Raw genomic sequence first — 14,771 nt, forward strand, 5'->3', positions numbered from 1 at the left:
TTCCCTCCCCCACTTCCTTCCTTCGTCCCTTTCCTCCTTCCATAAATGTTTCTTTAGTACCCATTTTAAACATGGCCTTGCACTCTAGGTGCAAATTTAGAGAGGACCCTAAGCCAGCTTTTGAGTGCCTGGTAGAGTAAAGGGCAGACCCCTAAGGACACAGACCAAGGTAACCTGAGGTAGAATGGGACGGAGCCCATGAGGAATGAGGGGACACTTCAGCTGAGCCCGGACAGCAAAGACAAGTTGGGCAGACAGAAGGGAAGAGGTCATACAACACAGGCAAAAGGGACAGCCTGGGTGCCTTCAGGGAAGGGAGAAAATGCAGAGCCGGATTTGGGCACAAACTGTAGACCAGCTCAGTTAGAATACGGGGAAGAAAGGCTTCATGGGAAATAAGGAAATATGGTCGGCAGGAACTACACTGGGGATGGGGGCTTTTAGAGGCAAATCTTCCCAACACAGCAATTTGGAGTCCACAAAATAAACAAGAAATACACATTAGGCAATAGGGGCAATAGGGAACCAATGAAACTTTTCAGCAGGATGCCAAGGTCACATTTGTTACTTTTTGAGGAGGGGATGGCATGGGTAGACTTCGTACTTAGAAAGCTTATCTTGTCAGCTACATGGAAGACGGATTGAGGAGGGAGAGAGCCCAGGGACCACCCAGAAGGCTAGTGGAACGGCCCAGGGAGAAGGGGACTGGGGCCAGAAAGAGGTGAGGGCTGGGTGAATGAATAGGAAGAAATACATTCTGTGAAGGGAGAAGTCCCCAAATCTGGCAAGCAATTTGATATGCGAGGGAAAGGAATAAGGAGATGGCAATGAGGATCTTGGCCTGGATGACTGACAGGATGGTGGGATGCTAAAATGGGGAAGTGGGAAGAAGGGTGGCAGGAAGCCCCTGCTCTGGCACAGTGCGAATCAAAGGTAGGGGGAGGGGTGTTGGTCTCTGTTCAGTTGCTTGCATAGCACCTACTCTTATGGATACCGCGTGGTTCTCAAGAACCCAAGTGCTTAACGTTCTTTCTCTCGTGTTGGTCACCTGGTTCCCTGCTCCCCCGGGAACTTCTACATTGTAAGGTCCATCCTAAGAATCCCGGAAGCTAAACAGGGGGACGATTCCAACTGTAGCTCCAACTGGCTCTCAAGAGCCGATCGTTAAATTTCCAGTATGCACGTTCATACCTCAAAAATTAGCAAAGGCCAAATCAGGGCTCGCTTTAGTGTTTTGTACATCTCCACACTTATGCAGGTGATGGAGAAAATGTTCATTTCCAAGCATGCCCCCCCCCCCCCCCCCCCCCCCCCCGAGCAGGTTGTTAAACAGTTGCCCGGCATGACCCTCGTTCCAGTGCGGACTTACCTGCTGGGATTGAGTTTTTTGGTCTCACAGTGGGCCAGAACTAGATAGTCGGGCAAGGACAGGGCTTCCGAGTCAGTTCTGGCTTCCTTAGCGGGGAAGGCAGCTGTGGTAGAATCATCGACATTAAAAGAAGAGTTGGCCACGTGAGCCACCCGAAAGGAGCTGGCTGGGGAAGGCTGAGGAGACGAAGTGAGATGGGCGAGGCTCTCTGCAGAATCTGTGGGGAGACACAAACACCTGGCTGGATACGAGAGCATTCCCAAGACACATGCCCACTACCGCAGAACTAGCGTCGGCCAAGTCCGAATTCCCATCGAGTAACGGACGCGGAGAAGGAAACGCATTTCTCCAAGCAGTCAGCACCGTCTGGAGGAAGAAACCAGAGCCGTGCTCCGAGAAGGGAAATGCCTGATGGAGAAAATGTTCATTTGCAAAGCCTGATGGATTTCAAGTAGTCAGTGTCAGCCGCTCCCCCTCCTCCTTCCCCAGCCTAATCTGTTACGGTCTTGTCATGTCCCCCCCCCCCAACGACAGACAGCCCTCCCATCCGTCCCCACCTCCCCCGGCCTCCCCACCAGGTCCCACTTCACTCCCTGCCTGGACTCCTGCAAGAGGTTGCACATCGCTCTCAGGGCCTCAAGTCTCTCCCCTTTCCGCTCCATCTTCCTCTCAGCTGCCCAAAAGCCCAGATTCGACCATGTCGCTGACCTCCAACTTCCCAGGCCAGCGACTGGCCCCCAGGTGCACCACAGAACTCCCAAACAGGAGATTGCAGTGGATTGTCAGAAGGTTAGAAAACCATTCTCCAAACCTTTCCAGCGGTCAAGTCCTGGCACAAATCGGGCCCATGAACAAATGGGAAGCTCCAGCCATGTTCCCCAGCTCAGAAATCCCCTGTGAAGAGCCTATCTCCCCTTCCTCTTTAGAGATGAGTTGGCAGGAGTCAGGGGATTCCTGAGGTTGGCTTACATCATGGGTCTAGCAGAAAAAACCCCAACCAGCAGCATTTCACTCTGGCTAACAGAGCAATCGTCCAAACCCGCCAGCCTAGCTCCGAGACTCGTCTTCCAGCAATGCTCTTAGAAATCACTGACACGGCTCCCCACCTTCCTTTTCTTTCCCCTTCCCTTGATTTGGCAGGTAAACAACACATAATATCTACTTAACAAATTCTTATTAAGCTCAACAGTTGGATTCCACCAAATGACACAGCCTCTCACGATAACTTTGCAGACAAGCTGTGGCTAGATGACAGGAAACTCAGATGGATTTGGACTTGGTTGAAGGACTGGACCTCAAAAGGATATTAAATGATTGATGTCAACCTGGATAGAGTCTTTAGGGGAATCCCTCAAAAGATTGGCTTAACAATCCACATGGGAAAAATCAAGTGGATGAAAAATGCATATTGTCAAGATTATGGAATATAGCTAAACTGGCATCTCATCAAGCTAGTCTTGATGAAGGGACCTCGAAATGCTCTGAAAACTCCGTCAAGGAGAAATTCTCCTTGAAGCCTCCTCTAAGGAACCAAGATAAAGTGGTTTATCTTGGTGGGAATAGTTAAAGGATTCAATTCCAAGATTTTCTCCCCCTATTGTTGGCTCAAAACCATTCCCAACAAGTGATCTCATCTAGGTCTGGGGGTAGTGACAGCAATGAGGGAATCTCATTCAGTTGAAACTTCTGCTCAGATTTCCTTATAAAAACAGCAACTTGGGGCTCAATCCTCACAGAGGACCTCCTATACCTCTCATGGCATATTAGCAAACTCTGCCCGCTGGAATATTCTCTTTCAGCGTTACCCTCTCTTTATCCTCACCTATTTCCCTAATGAGACTTTATACCTCTCTGTCAAGATTTCTCTCCTAGAAACTTTACTTCCCTGTCGGGACCTTGCCACTAAGGGATTCAGCCTTTCTATTCATGCAGAGCAAAAGTTGACTTCCCAATGCCAATAATAAACTTTTTATCAGTCTAGCTTTTCAGGTTCATAAATTCCTTTGCAAAGGACCTCTGAGCCTCCAGAAGGGGGTTCCCACAACTCCCCGCCCTGCGCCGAATCCCAAGGGGGTTTAGGGGAGCCAAACCTCTTTACTAACACCTGCCACGAACCTTATCATTTAACTCCCTGACCACCAGGAACCCCGATCTCCTCATGTTGCTTCCCTGAATCTAATCTCACCAGTCTTATCACTTGCTGTTTCTTGGCTTCTGGAGGATGAGTTGAACAGAGGGATGGGAGCTTAGCTAGATGATATTTGGGAAATGATATGCCTTCATTGGTCCACAGATCACCCTTAGAATCAAAGAACAACACTTTAACCTCAATATTCTCTTGATAGGGATTCATTCACAAATCAAAAATCCAGATGATCCAAAGGGGATTAGAAAGATCCATGATTCAGGTGAATATATTCTTGAGTGCCTTAGCCTAGTTGCAAAGCACTGGATTTGGAATCCGAGGTCCTCATTTCAAATCCTGACTCTGCCCCTTTTAGCTGTATGGCTTTAGGCAAGTCCCTAGACTTATCTGGCGCTTAGTTTCTGTGCTGGTAAAATAAAGGGTTAGATCCGAGGATCTCCAAGGACCCTCTCAGCCTTAAGGCTGGATTGCCACTTACAAAGCACAGGGGATACAGAGATGAAAATGAAATGGCCTTGCCCTCAAGGAATCTACATTCTATTGTGGGAGGGAGGGAGAGAATTCAACCAGACACAAAGCATTAACACCTGGGGAGGAGTAGGAGATGAATCAGCAAAGCCTTTCTCTAGGAGGTGACATCTGGGTAATCTGGAGACAGGACACGCTGGGAAAGGTTTCACAACTGGCTCTGCAAAAAACCCTCACAGGACACACTTTGATGTTGAAGCTACATTATGGACATTTTCTCCATCACTTTCTTAAGACTAGAAGATCCAAAGGGCAATCACCAAAGGCTTGATTTGTAGTGTTGTCCAAACGGTGGGTGTTCACGCTGACAATTGAAAAACTGGCTCTTTGCAGCCAGTAGGACATGGCTCTAGCATGCTACGCCAGAGGAAGGCGGGAGCGCCCAGAGCCTATACACTAAGGAAGGACATGGAGTGCTGCCAGTTCAGATGGAATGATATGGAGGGAAATAACCCTTTAGCTGGGGGAGGCAGACTGGTAGCAGGTTCTGAACACCAATAAAGAGTTTAGATTTTACTCAGAAAGCAATAGGGAGCCACAGAGGATTCTTGATCAGAGGAGTGATTTGGTCAGATCTATGCTTTCAAAATAAGACTTTGAAACTGATGGGTTGGAAAAGGGACAGACAGACAGGGAAAGCAATTAGGAAGCTAGGGTGACATCCAGATGGAAGGAGGTAAGGCCTTGACCAGGATGCTGTGTGGGTGAGAGAAGGGGATGGATGTGAGAGATGGAGAAGGAGTACTTCTCAGTAAGGATAAGTGCCCACTGGATGTGAAGGCTGAGGAAGAGGAGGGAATCCATGATGACTATGAATCCGGGGGCCTGGAAAGAGAGTGCTGCCCTTGACAGAAATATATTGAGTTCCATTTTGTACGTGCCAATTTTGAGCCAACGATCAGACTGGAGGTCAGGGCTGGATGCTAATTTGGGAGTCAGTCAACAAATATTTGTAAAATGCCTTCCGTGCGCCCTGGCACATGGGGCTAAGCCCTGGAGTGACCCGGAAAGAGATGGTAGGTAAAAATAAGGGGCGGCATGTTACCAGTGCCGATCTGAACCAAGTAGCACATACGTCAGAAGAAGGACATGTGCCCACCAGGAAAAGGGAATGAGTCTGGCATATGCAGGGAAATGGGTGCCCAGTCCGTAGGCTGACCCAGTGCCCCGAATGGGAAAAGATTCAAAAAAGCAAAGAACCATTCTGCTGGGCATCTAGATGTTCTTGGGGCCGGGGCTTCTTAACTTTTGGGTTGGGATAGGGGTCTTCTGTTGTCTGAAGCCTGGGGACCCCTTTCGGAATCATATTTTTAATGTAGAAAATGGGACAAGGAATTAGAAAAGGAGAAGATGCCCATCAACTGGGGAATGGCTGAATAAGTTATGGTGGATGAACGTAATGGAATAGTACTGTTCTATAAAAAATGATGAACTGGCTAATTTTAGAAAGGCCTGGAAAGACTTACATAAAATGATGTGGAGGAAAGGAAACAGAACCAAGAGAACAATGTACACAATAACAGCAAGACTGTGCGATGATCAGCTGTGATGGCCTTGGCTCTTCTCAACAATGTAGTGATTCAAGGCAATTCCAATAGACTGGGGATGGAAAATGCCATCTGCACCCAGAGAAAGAACCGCGGAGACTGAATGCAGATCAACCTTTTTGTTTTCTTCTGTTTTTTTTTTCCTCATGGTTCTTCCCTTTTGTTCTGATTTTTTCTCTCCCAATGTGATTCATGTGGAAATATGTAAAAAAGTAATGTGCATGTATAATCTCCCCAAATTGTTTTTACGTATAACTGAGGAAAATTTAAAATTTAAAAATAAGTGTAGTTTCTTTTCTTTCTTGCTGAAGCAATTGGGGTTAAGTGACTTGCCCAGGGTCACATAGCTAAGAAGTGTTAGGTGTCTGAGGCCATATTTGAACTTCAGTCCTCCTGATTTCAGGGCTGGTACTCTGTTCACTGCACCACCTAACTGCCCCTAAAAATAAATGTACACAATCAAATGCATAGGATGACAAAGGAAATGAATTATACTGAAATTGTTATCGAAGAATTTCTTTTAAACAAAACCAAATAAGTTCATGGATTCCCTGAAAGCTAGAAATTCCCGCTAGGGTACAAGACGAGACATGGACAAGAAGCTTGGAGGATAGGGAAGGGAAGAGGAGAGACGTGCATTGGTGGAGGAGATCCCTTGAGAATACTCCCGAGATCAGTGTCAGCCAGATGGAAATGTGCTCCTCCACCCCAGGGTTCTCGGCTCTTCTTAAATGGCACGTCTGCCCATTGACAAAGGCTGTGCAAGCACTCCTGCGGGACCTCTATCCCCACTGTCCACCCTCCACCTCCTGCAGCACCTCCACCCTCATCTTCCCCTCTTAGCCAAGGGCTCCTCTGCCCTCCTGCTTTTTCATCCCCCCCAGCAGGAGGTCTTAGGGAACACCCATGTGGTCACTGTGACTTCCTGCTCTCCTGACAAACCTCCCTCTCCAGCATTCCCAGGGCATGACCTCGATGACAATGCACGGATGACTTAGAAAACCATCTCCTGAGGATGAGTAACAGGCCAGAGGAAGAGCTCCCTCCCCCCGCTCAGCTCTCCCTTTCACCTCAGCCCATAACGCCGGGTCTCGAACACGTGCCCACCTGTGTTGTTGGTCCCGTGTCCAAAGTTACAAATCTGGCTGATATTGTGCACCCAAATATGCATTTCCTCTTCCGTCTTGGCCACCAGGTAGAAAGTGCGGTAGATGGTCTTGACAACAAATACGAAGTCATTCTGAAACTCCCTTCGAATGAAGTCTGGCCCTGCATACTTGCGCACCTCCCCCTCACTCAGGTCAATCACGCGAATAGGCTTCTTGGAGTGATCACTGCGATAGTACTCCAGAACATCAGGATTCCCGCTCATCCGGCCATGCCGCAACACAAACCAGCGCTTCCGCCAAGCCTGGAGAGAGAGTGCAGCACAAATTAGACTGGGAGTGTTGAGGTCAGTTCTTCGATGCGATGAGTGCACGGGGAGCACCGACAGCTCACCGTGCCCAGCTTTCTGCTTGGCTGAGGAACAGACTGGTTTTGGAGCTCTCTCCAGAAAAAGTAAATCCCCTGGATATAGTCTGATCTAACTCCCTGAGGTAAGGATCTGGAACTAGAACTGACCTACAGAGACACTTCTCAGCAGACTTGAGGGAACAAAAAAGGCTCACAAAGTTTGGCAGGGAAGGCTAAAGACCCCCACCCCAAAGCCGAAGTCTGCGGGACTGCTGCCCGCAGGTCAGGGAGTCTAAAGGGATACGGGGCCAGCTCACATTCCTGTATACTTTGAGGCTTTGCCAACAAACCACTTTAGCTGTCATTAAGGTGTCATGAAGTTTTCTGTTTCAAAGTTCTGTTTTAAGATATGTTATTCTGGAAGAGCTAGTCGTTGTGAAAAAATCCTGACTGCCGGGCAGTTGCCGATCAGGATGGACAAAGAAAACTCGTGTGTTAATTCTCTCTCTTTTTTTTAAATTAAAACTCTTTATTTACAAACCATATGCACAGATAATTTTTCAACATTGACCCTTACAAAACCTTGTGGTCCAAATTTTCCCCTTCTTCCCACCATTCCCCTCCTTTAGATGCCAAGTAATCCAATATATATTAAACATGTTAAAACAGATGTTAAATCCAATATATGAAGACATATTTATACAATAATCTTGCTGCAAAAAAAATCAGCTCAAAAAGGGAAAAAATGAGTAAGAAAACAAAATGCAAGCAAACAACAACAAATAAAATGAGAATGCTATGTTGTGATCCATACTCAGTTCCCTCAGTCCTCTCTCTGGGTGCAGATGGCTCTCTTCACCACATGACCATGAGAACTGGTCATCTCATTGCTGAAGAGAGCCATCAGAAATGATCATCATCTAGTATTGTTGTTGAAGTATATAATGATCTCCTGGTTCTGCTCATTTCATTCAGCATCAGTTCATGGAAGTCTCTCCAGGCCTTTCTGAAATCCTTCTGCTGGTCATTTCACATAGAACAATTCCATGACATTCATATACCATAACTTATTCAACCATTCTCCAATTGATGGGCATCCACTCAGTTTCCAGTTTTTGGCCACTACAAAAAGGGCTGCCACAAACATTTTGGCAAATGTGGGTCCCTTTCTTATGTATTATTTCTCAAAGGATTCGACACTAGTTTTCTCTTTCTGGCTAATTTTTTCCCTTGTGCTAACAGGAAGAAAGTGAGATAAGATGGAGAGGATAGGTAGGTAAACAGGCAGGTAGACAGATAGATAATAGGTAGATACATGAGAGAACAAGAGATGAATGGATGGTAGACAGATGATAGATAAAAGATAGATAGATGATAGATAAATTTAGGGATAGATGACAACTAGATAGCTAGATGATAGATAATTAGATACGAGAGTGAGATGGATGAATAGAGATAGAGGATGAACATACAGACAGAAAGACAACAAAAGTCCCAAGAAACTTCTGTTTAAGACAGTCAAAGGTCATTTATTAGGGAGATTGTCATTAGCCGCTGAGAGAAAAAGAAGAGAGACATATTATCTTTGTGCTTCAGAGACTGGATCCCAAGATAAGGTGAGCTAGATTGGAGCTTGATTAACTAAATCTGGAAATAAGAGCAAGCTTTAATTAAGATTAAATTGATACCAGTTAAGGATTATTCATGAAAAAAAAAAAAACTTTTAACTCTTAAACTCTGTATGACTACAATGTTCCTTAATTTTTAATTTATAAATTTTAAGTTATTTTTAGCTGTTTTATTTTATAATTTTATTTTAAATCATTGAGAAAATGCATAGTTTTCTTCATTTTAAGAAGCTATATTTCTAGGAAAGTGGAGCCAAGATGGAAGATAGAGGCAGCAACTCAACTGAACACTCTCAACATTCCCTTCCAAACAACTTTAACATTTCAAATCAAATTTTGGAGTGGTAGAGACAACAAAAAGTCAGTGTGAAACAATCTTCCGGCCTAAGAAAACTTAGCAAGTCAGCAAGAGAGATTTGTGGCACCAGAGTAGAAGCCTATCCAGATCCTGCAATAGCAACTGCAGCAGTAGCAGCAACTTGGGGAGTTCTCAGCCCAGAAATGGAAACGGGGTTTGACAACTATTCAGAAAGAGAGTACAGGGGCCCCTTTGCTGGCACTGAATATAAATGGTGCTGGTTGGCAACTCTATTGCCCGTACGCAGTTGTGAATCACAGCTCCAGGGTACAAAGGAATGCCGGTGGCCAGTCACAAGGGAGCAGGAGCCCTGGTCACAGTACCGAAGTACCAAGAGGAACCAGGGACCCTCCTCCATAATAACCAGAATGCAGATCAGGAGAGAAGTAGCCATACGTCTTCCAGGATCATACTACTTTGGAAACACCAAAAACTTGCAGACCCCTAGAACTAGCTCTGATAAAAACAGCAAGCACAAACAATCCTGAAGCTTGGCATGTGCCTTCCCACTCGCCAAGGGAAGCAGAGCACAACCTTAACATAAAGTTCAAAGTCAAAAACTAGACTGGAAAAATGAGCCAACAAAAAGGAATTTGACCATAAATAGCTACTACCATAGCAGGGAAGACCAAGGCATAAATGTGGAAGAACACAACAATGTGAAACTAAATAAGATAAAGAGGCACAAAATCCTACAGACCCTTCAAAGCTTGCAAACTTCTCTGGAGAAAGAGAGAGAGAGAGAGAGAGAGAGAGAGAGAGAGAGAGAGAGAGAGAGAGAGAAGGAGAGAAGAGAGGCAGGGAGACAGAGACAGAGACAGAGACAGAGAGACAGAGAGAGAGGAGAGAGACAGAGAGAGAGACAGAGAGAGAGAGAGAGAGAGAGAGAAGAAGGAGGGAGGGGGAGAGAGAGAGAGAGAGAGAGAGAGAGAGAGAGAGAGAGAGAGAGAGAGAGAGAAGGAGGGAGAGAGAGAGAGAGAGAGAGAGAGAGAGAGAGAGAGAGAGAGAGAAGGAGGGAGGGGAGAGAGAGAGACAGAGAGAGAGAGAGACAGAGAGAAGGAGGGAGGGGAGAGAGAGAGAGAGAGGGGAGAGAGAGAGAGAGAGAGAGAGAGAGAGAGAGAGAGAGAGAGAAGGAGAGAAGAGAGGCAGGGAGACAGAGACAGAGACAGAGACAGAGAGACAGAGAGAGAGGAGAGAGGCAGGGAGAAAGTGGGGAGAGACAGAGAGAAGGGGTGTGGGGGTGATGAAGAAAGGAGAGCTGGCCAAGGGTATCTGGCCAAGGCTCCCCTTAAGTGGTCTTCAGAGGTACTCTGGAAAGCCACACTAGCCCCAAGCTCTTTTTTTCTCTTAGAATTAACAGTTGCTTTTATTTTGGCTCTGGCTTATACCCTACAATGTTTCCTCACTTGGTAGGAGAAAACAAATTTAAACATAATCAAGGACTTATTCCATCTTTGTCACAGCCGGGTTTACTAATACAAACAAGTCAGTTAAGAACTGAATTCTATGTAGAGACCATTTGTTCATTTCTGCCACAACACATCCACTTTACAAAATGTGATGCAGGAAAGAAACACCGTTTGATGAAAGAGTTCCTGCAAATCGGCCATGCTGGTTATCCCAGTATTTTACTCACATCCACCTAATATACTAATTAAATAAGCAAATTGCCAGTTTTCAAATTAACAATGGCTCTCTAACCAATATTAAAACGTCCTGCTACATGTACCGAAATCTAATAAAATCTTCTTGAGGACATCGAAATCCCGATGCTCCCTAACAATTTGGTACTAAAGCTTCATATTTTGAAAAAGGCAAGTGCCACTGAAGGAGAGGCTGTGTTCCCCAGCCTGTTCGAGGTCCCTGGCGTTGCTCTGAGGAAGACTACACAATAAAATAAAGGTGAGAGCTCTGGAAGAAGATCAAAAGGAACATCATTTCAGGACTTGGTCAATTGCTCCCCTACCCCAGGACGTTCTGCAGAGCGGCCTACATGCTTGGGATAGCTCTGGAGGCCCAAGGATGTCTTAAAAAGGATCCAGAAGAAATGGAATTTCCAATAACAAGAAGTCTGTAAATGCACCCAACAAATGAAAACTCATTCAAGAGCTTCTTTTTTAAAAAGCTTCTCTTTTTTTGGGGGGGGGGGGGCTGAAAGGGAGGAGCCAGAAGGAAAACAATCCTTTCAGGAAAGAGATGAAAAATGAAAAAAATTCACACCCAGAAGGAAAACTGCCACCATCCAAAGTGCCCAGCTCCATGCTTCTTCTCGGGTCTAGTCTGCAACCTTCTCAGAAGGAAGGGTTCTGCATTCTGATAACACACTAGATGTACTTCCGGGCTTCCCCTGTTTCGTCTCCATCATTTCTCTGTGCCGCCCGCCTCCTGCACAGATCCAGAGTGCCAGTCAACGCTGAGAGCGAAAAAATGACTCCAAAGTTGGTTTTCAATACATGTTCTTTTGCCCCAGACTACTTTTCTTGTGTTTTTTTTTCTTGTTTTTGTTCTAACTCTAAGTTGTGAGATTACGAGAGCTTGTCTTGAAAAATTCAAGGTTTGACAGGATATTTGCTAACCTGCTTTCTTTTTTAAAAGAGTGATGGTCATTGTCCTAAAGCAGTCAATATTTCCATGGGAATGCCACGGCTTTGGCGCAGGTGGTATTAAAAAGGAGGCAACAAAGAGGGCACTGGATAAAATCACTGCTGGCAGCATTTGTGTTGAAAATAACACTTTGAATTAAAAAAAAAAAAGAAAATTAAAAAAAAGACTTTGCAAACTTCTAGATAATATGAGAAAAGAGTGTCTTCCAAGGCCAGAAAGGGAATGAGCTCATGAAAATGCCTCCCAAGAGTTTGTTTCTTTTTATGGCAAAGATCAATTGGGGTTAAATGACTTGACCAAAGTCACACAGCTAGCGAGTGTTAAGTGTCTAAGGCCACATTTGAACTCAGATTGTCTGGACTCCAGGGCCAATGCTCTATCCGCTGTCCCATCAAGAGTTGGAATAAAACACTGAATCCCAAGAGGAGCTGTAAAGAAGGTCAGGACTGAGGCGTGCTGAGAAGGGGCTCAAATGCAAACACTAACAACACAGGGATAGTGCTTCCCAGGGCACCCATACACAAGTGCAGGGCTTTTGTGTCCCTCATGTGAGAGATGGAGCAATGGAAGGAACACTATGAAATTCTGTCCAGAGAATGCCCCCTTTCTTCTCTTTTTAAATTTTTGGCAAGGCAGTTGAAGTTCAGTGACCTACTCAGAGTCACACAGCTAATAAGCATTAACAAAGTCTGAGGCCACATTTGAACTCAGGTTTCCTTTCTTCAGAGCCTGCAGCACCCTGTCTGCTGAATACTTAGAGAAGTGTCATGTTCGACACGCTGGCAGTGCGACTCCTTGGGGGAGGATGTTCTCGGGCCGACCGGACCGGTCCCATACTCAGTATCCGCTTTCCTTCAGACAGAGCCCTGGTCTCTGCTGGTGTGCACGTTCACATCAAACGTTATCTGACCGGCTTCTTGTGGGGGGGAAACTGCTTCTGGAGTTACTCTATCCTGATTCATGCTGGGCGTCCAAAAGGATCTTCTCCATGTGGATGGAGGACGAGGAGGGAACATGCTCCAGATCCCCATTTCCCCCCATTCCCATTCCCATGTCTGCCATTCCCGTTGCCTTCACTGAACTTCAGCCGGAGTTCCAGCTGGGAATTGTTGAGGCTCGTAGAGTCAGTCGGTGGTGGCTCCTCTTGTTGTTGGGCAGCTTTTGCAGCTGCTCTGTCAGAGGAGACGGGATGGTCAGGAGGCGGCAGATCTGGGCCAAGGAGTCTCTGAAGGCCGTGACTGCAGCTCCAGCTCTGTCCAGCTCTCAATCACAACACAACGAGCCCACTTCCCCACTGCTCTTGCCCCAGCCTCTTCAACTAATTCCTTCTCGACTCATTTGATAATTTATCATTTACAGATGACGCCCAAAGATGTGCCCGCATTTCTTCAGCCTATCGGAAAAGGCTCGTTATCAGATAGCATTTCATTTCATCCAATGGCTTTCAAACCACATTTAGTCTGGGTTCTTTTGAGTGACTGGTTTGAGATGATTCTCGCCCAGCTAATTTGTGAAGATTAAAGGGGAAGGGGATCTGCTACCACCCTTCTATAATTAAAGTCAACACTCCCAACTGGCCACCCCCAAGATGCCCTCATTGTGGGCTAAGGTGCTTGAGGAATGATCTTCATAATATTCAGAATCTACATTGGGAAAGAATCCAACTTCTTAGCCTGAGTTTGGTTAAAGGAGCTTTAGCCTAGAAGGAAAGTCTGAAGACCATTTGGTCTTTTCTCCCTAAAGGCCACTTTTTTTTTTTCTTTTCAAAACACATGCACAGATAATTTGACAACATTGATCCTTGCATAGCCTAGTGTTTCAGATTTTCTCCTCCTTCCCCCCACCCCCTCCCCTAGATGGCAAGCAGTCCAATATATGCTAAATGTGTTAAAGTATATGTTAAATCCAACATGTATAAACATATTTATACAATTCTCTTGCTGCACAAAAAAAGTCAGATCGAAAAAAGAAAGTAAATGAGTAAGAAAACAAAATGCAAGCAAACAAAAACAAAAAGTGAGAATGTTAGGTTGTGGTTCACATGCAATTCCTCTCTGGGTGTAGATAGCGCTCTTCGTCACAAGATCATTGGAACTGGCAGCAGTCATCACATTGTTGGAAAGACTAAAGAGCACTTTTTAAAAATTAAAGCTTTTTATTTACAGAGCATATGCATGGGTAATTTTTCCAACACTGACTCCTGCATAACCTTTTGTTGCAAATTTTTCCCTTCTTCCCCCACCCCCTCCCCTAGCTGGCAGGTAGTCCAATACATATTAAATATATTGAAATACATGTTAGATCCAATATATGTATATATATTTATACAGTTATCTTGCTGCACAAGAAAAATCAGATCAAGAAGGAAGGAAAAGAAAAACTGAGAAAGAAAACAAAATGCAAGCAAGTAACAACGGAGTGAGAATGCTATGTTGTGATCCACCCTCGGTTCCCACAGGCCTCTCTCTGGTGTAGATGGCTCTCTTCGTCACTAAACAAGTGGAACCGATTTGGTTCATCTCATTGCTGAGGATGGCCAGGTCCATCAGAATTGATCATCAGAGTATAGAATGATCTCCTGGTCCTGCTCATTTCCCTCAGCATTAGTTCATGTAAGTCTCTCCAGGCCTTTCTGAAATCATCCTGCTGATCATTTTTTATAGAACAATAATATTCCATAATATTCCTATACCACAATTTATTCAGCCATTCTCCCACTGATGGGCATCCACTCAGTTTCCAGTTTCTGGCCACTACAAACAGGGCTGCCACAAACATTTGTGCACATCCAGGTCCCTTTCCCTCTTTTCAGATCTCCCAAAGAGCACTCTTAAAGCAGACTATTTGGCTTCCCATTCTACATACTGACACTGAGACCAAGAATGGAATTAATAATCCCTTTAAATTTTGTCTTTTAAATCTCTCTTTAGTGCTGCTGTGCTCGTAAAGTAACTTTAGTGCTACTCTGGCTGTAAAATTCCCTGCCGTGCTTCTTCCGGACGCAATGCCTATGTAACGTCTCTGTCACTCCCTCTGGGCCAGAACCCATGCTTGGCACTGAATATTCTCTAGCATCGGAGGGCATCTGGCAAGCTCTGTTTCTCCCTCCAGCTCTTCTTTCAATCGGCCGAGACAG

At 45.4% G+C, this 14,771-nt stretch overlaps 1 protein-coding gene across 1 annotated transcript in view; it reads right to left on the reverse strand.

Moving 5' to 3' along the window:
- GAB3 (GRB2 associated binding protein 3) overlaps positions 1-7,083 on the reverse strand; it is a 54,740-nt gene extending 47,657 nt beyond the window's left edge. The window contains exons 1-2 of the mRNA XM_031944372.1: positions 6,698-7,083; positions 1,370-1,586 (exon numbers count right to left, since the gene is read on the reverse strand). Of these exons, the coding sequence (XP_031800232.1) occupies positions 1,370-1,586; positions 6,698-6,962 (482 nt within the window). The 5' untranslated portion in view covers positions 6,963-7,083. The remainder of the gene's footprint in view (positions 1-1,369; positions 1,587-6,697) is intronic.
- Between the last annotated feature and the right edge of the window lie 7,688 nt (positions 7,084-14,771).

This window comes from Sarcophilus harrisii, chromosome X (assembly GCF_902635505.1).
Source record: "Sarcophilus harrisii chromosome X, mSarHar1.11, whole genome shotgun sequence".
Lineage (NCBI taxonomy): Eukaryota > Metazoa > Chordata > Mammalia > Dasyuromorphia > Dasyuridae > Sarcophilus > Sarcophilus harrisii.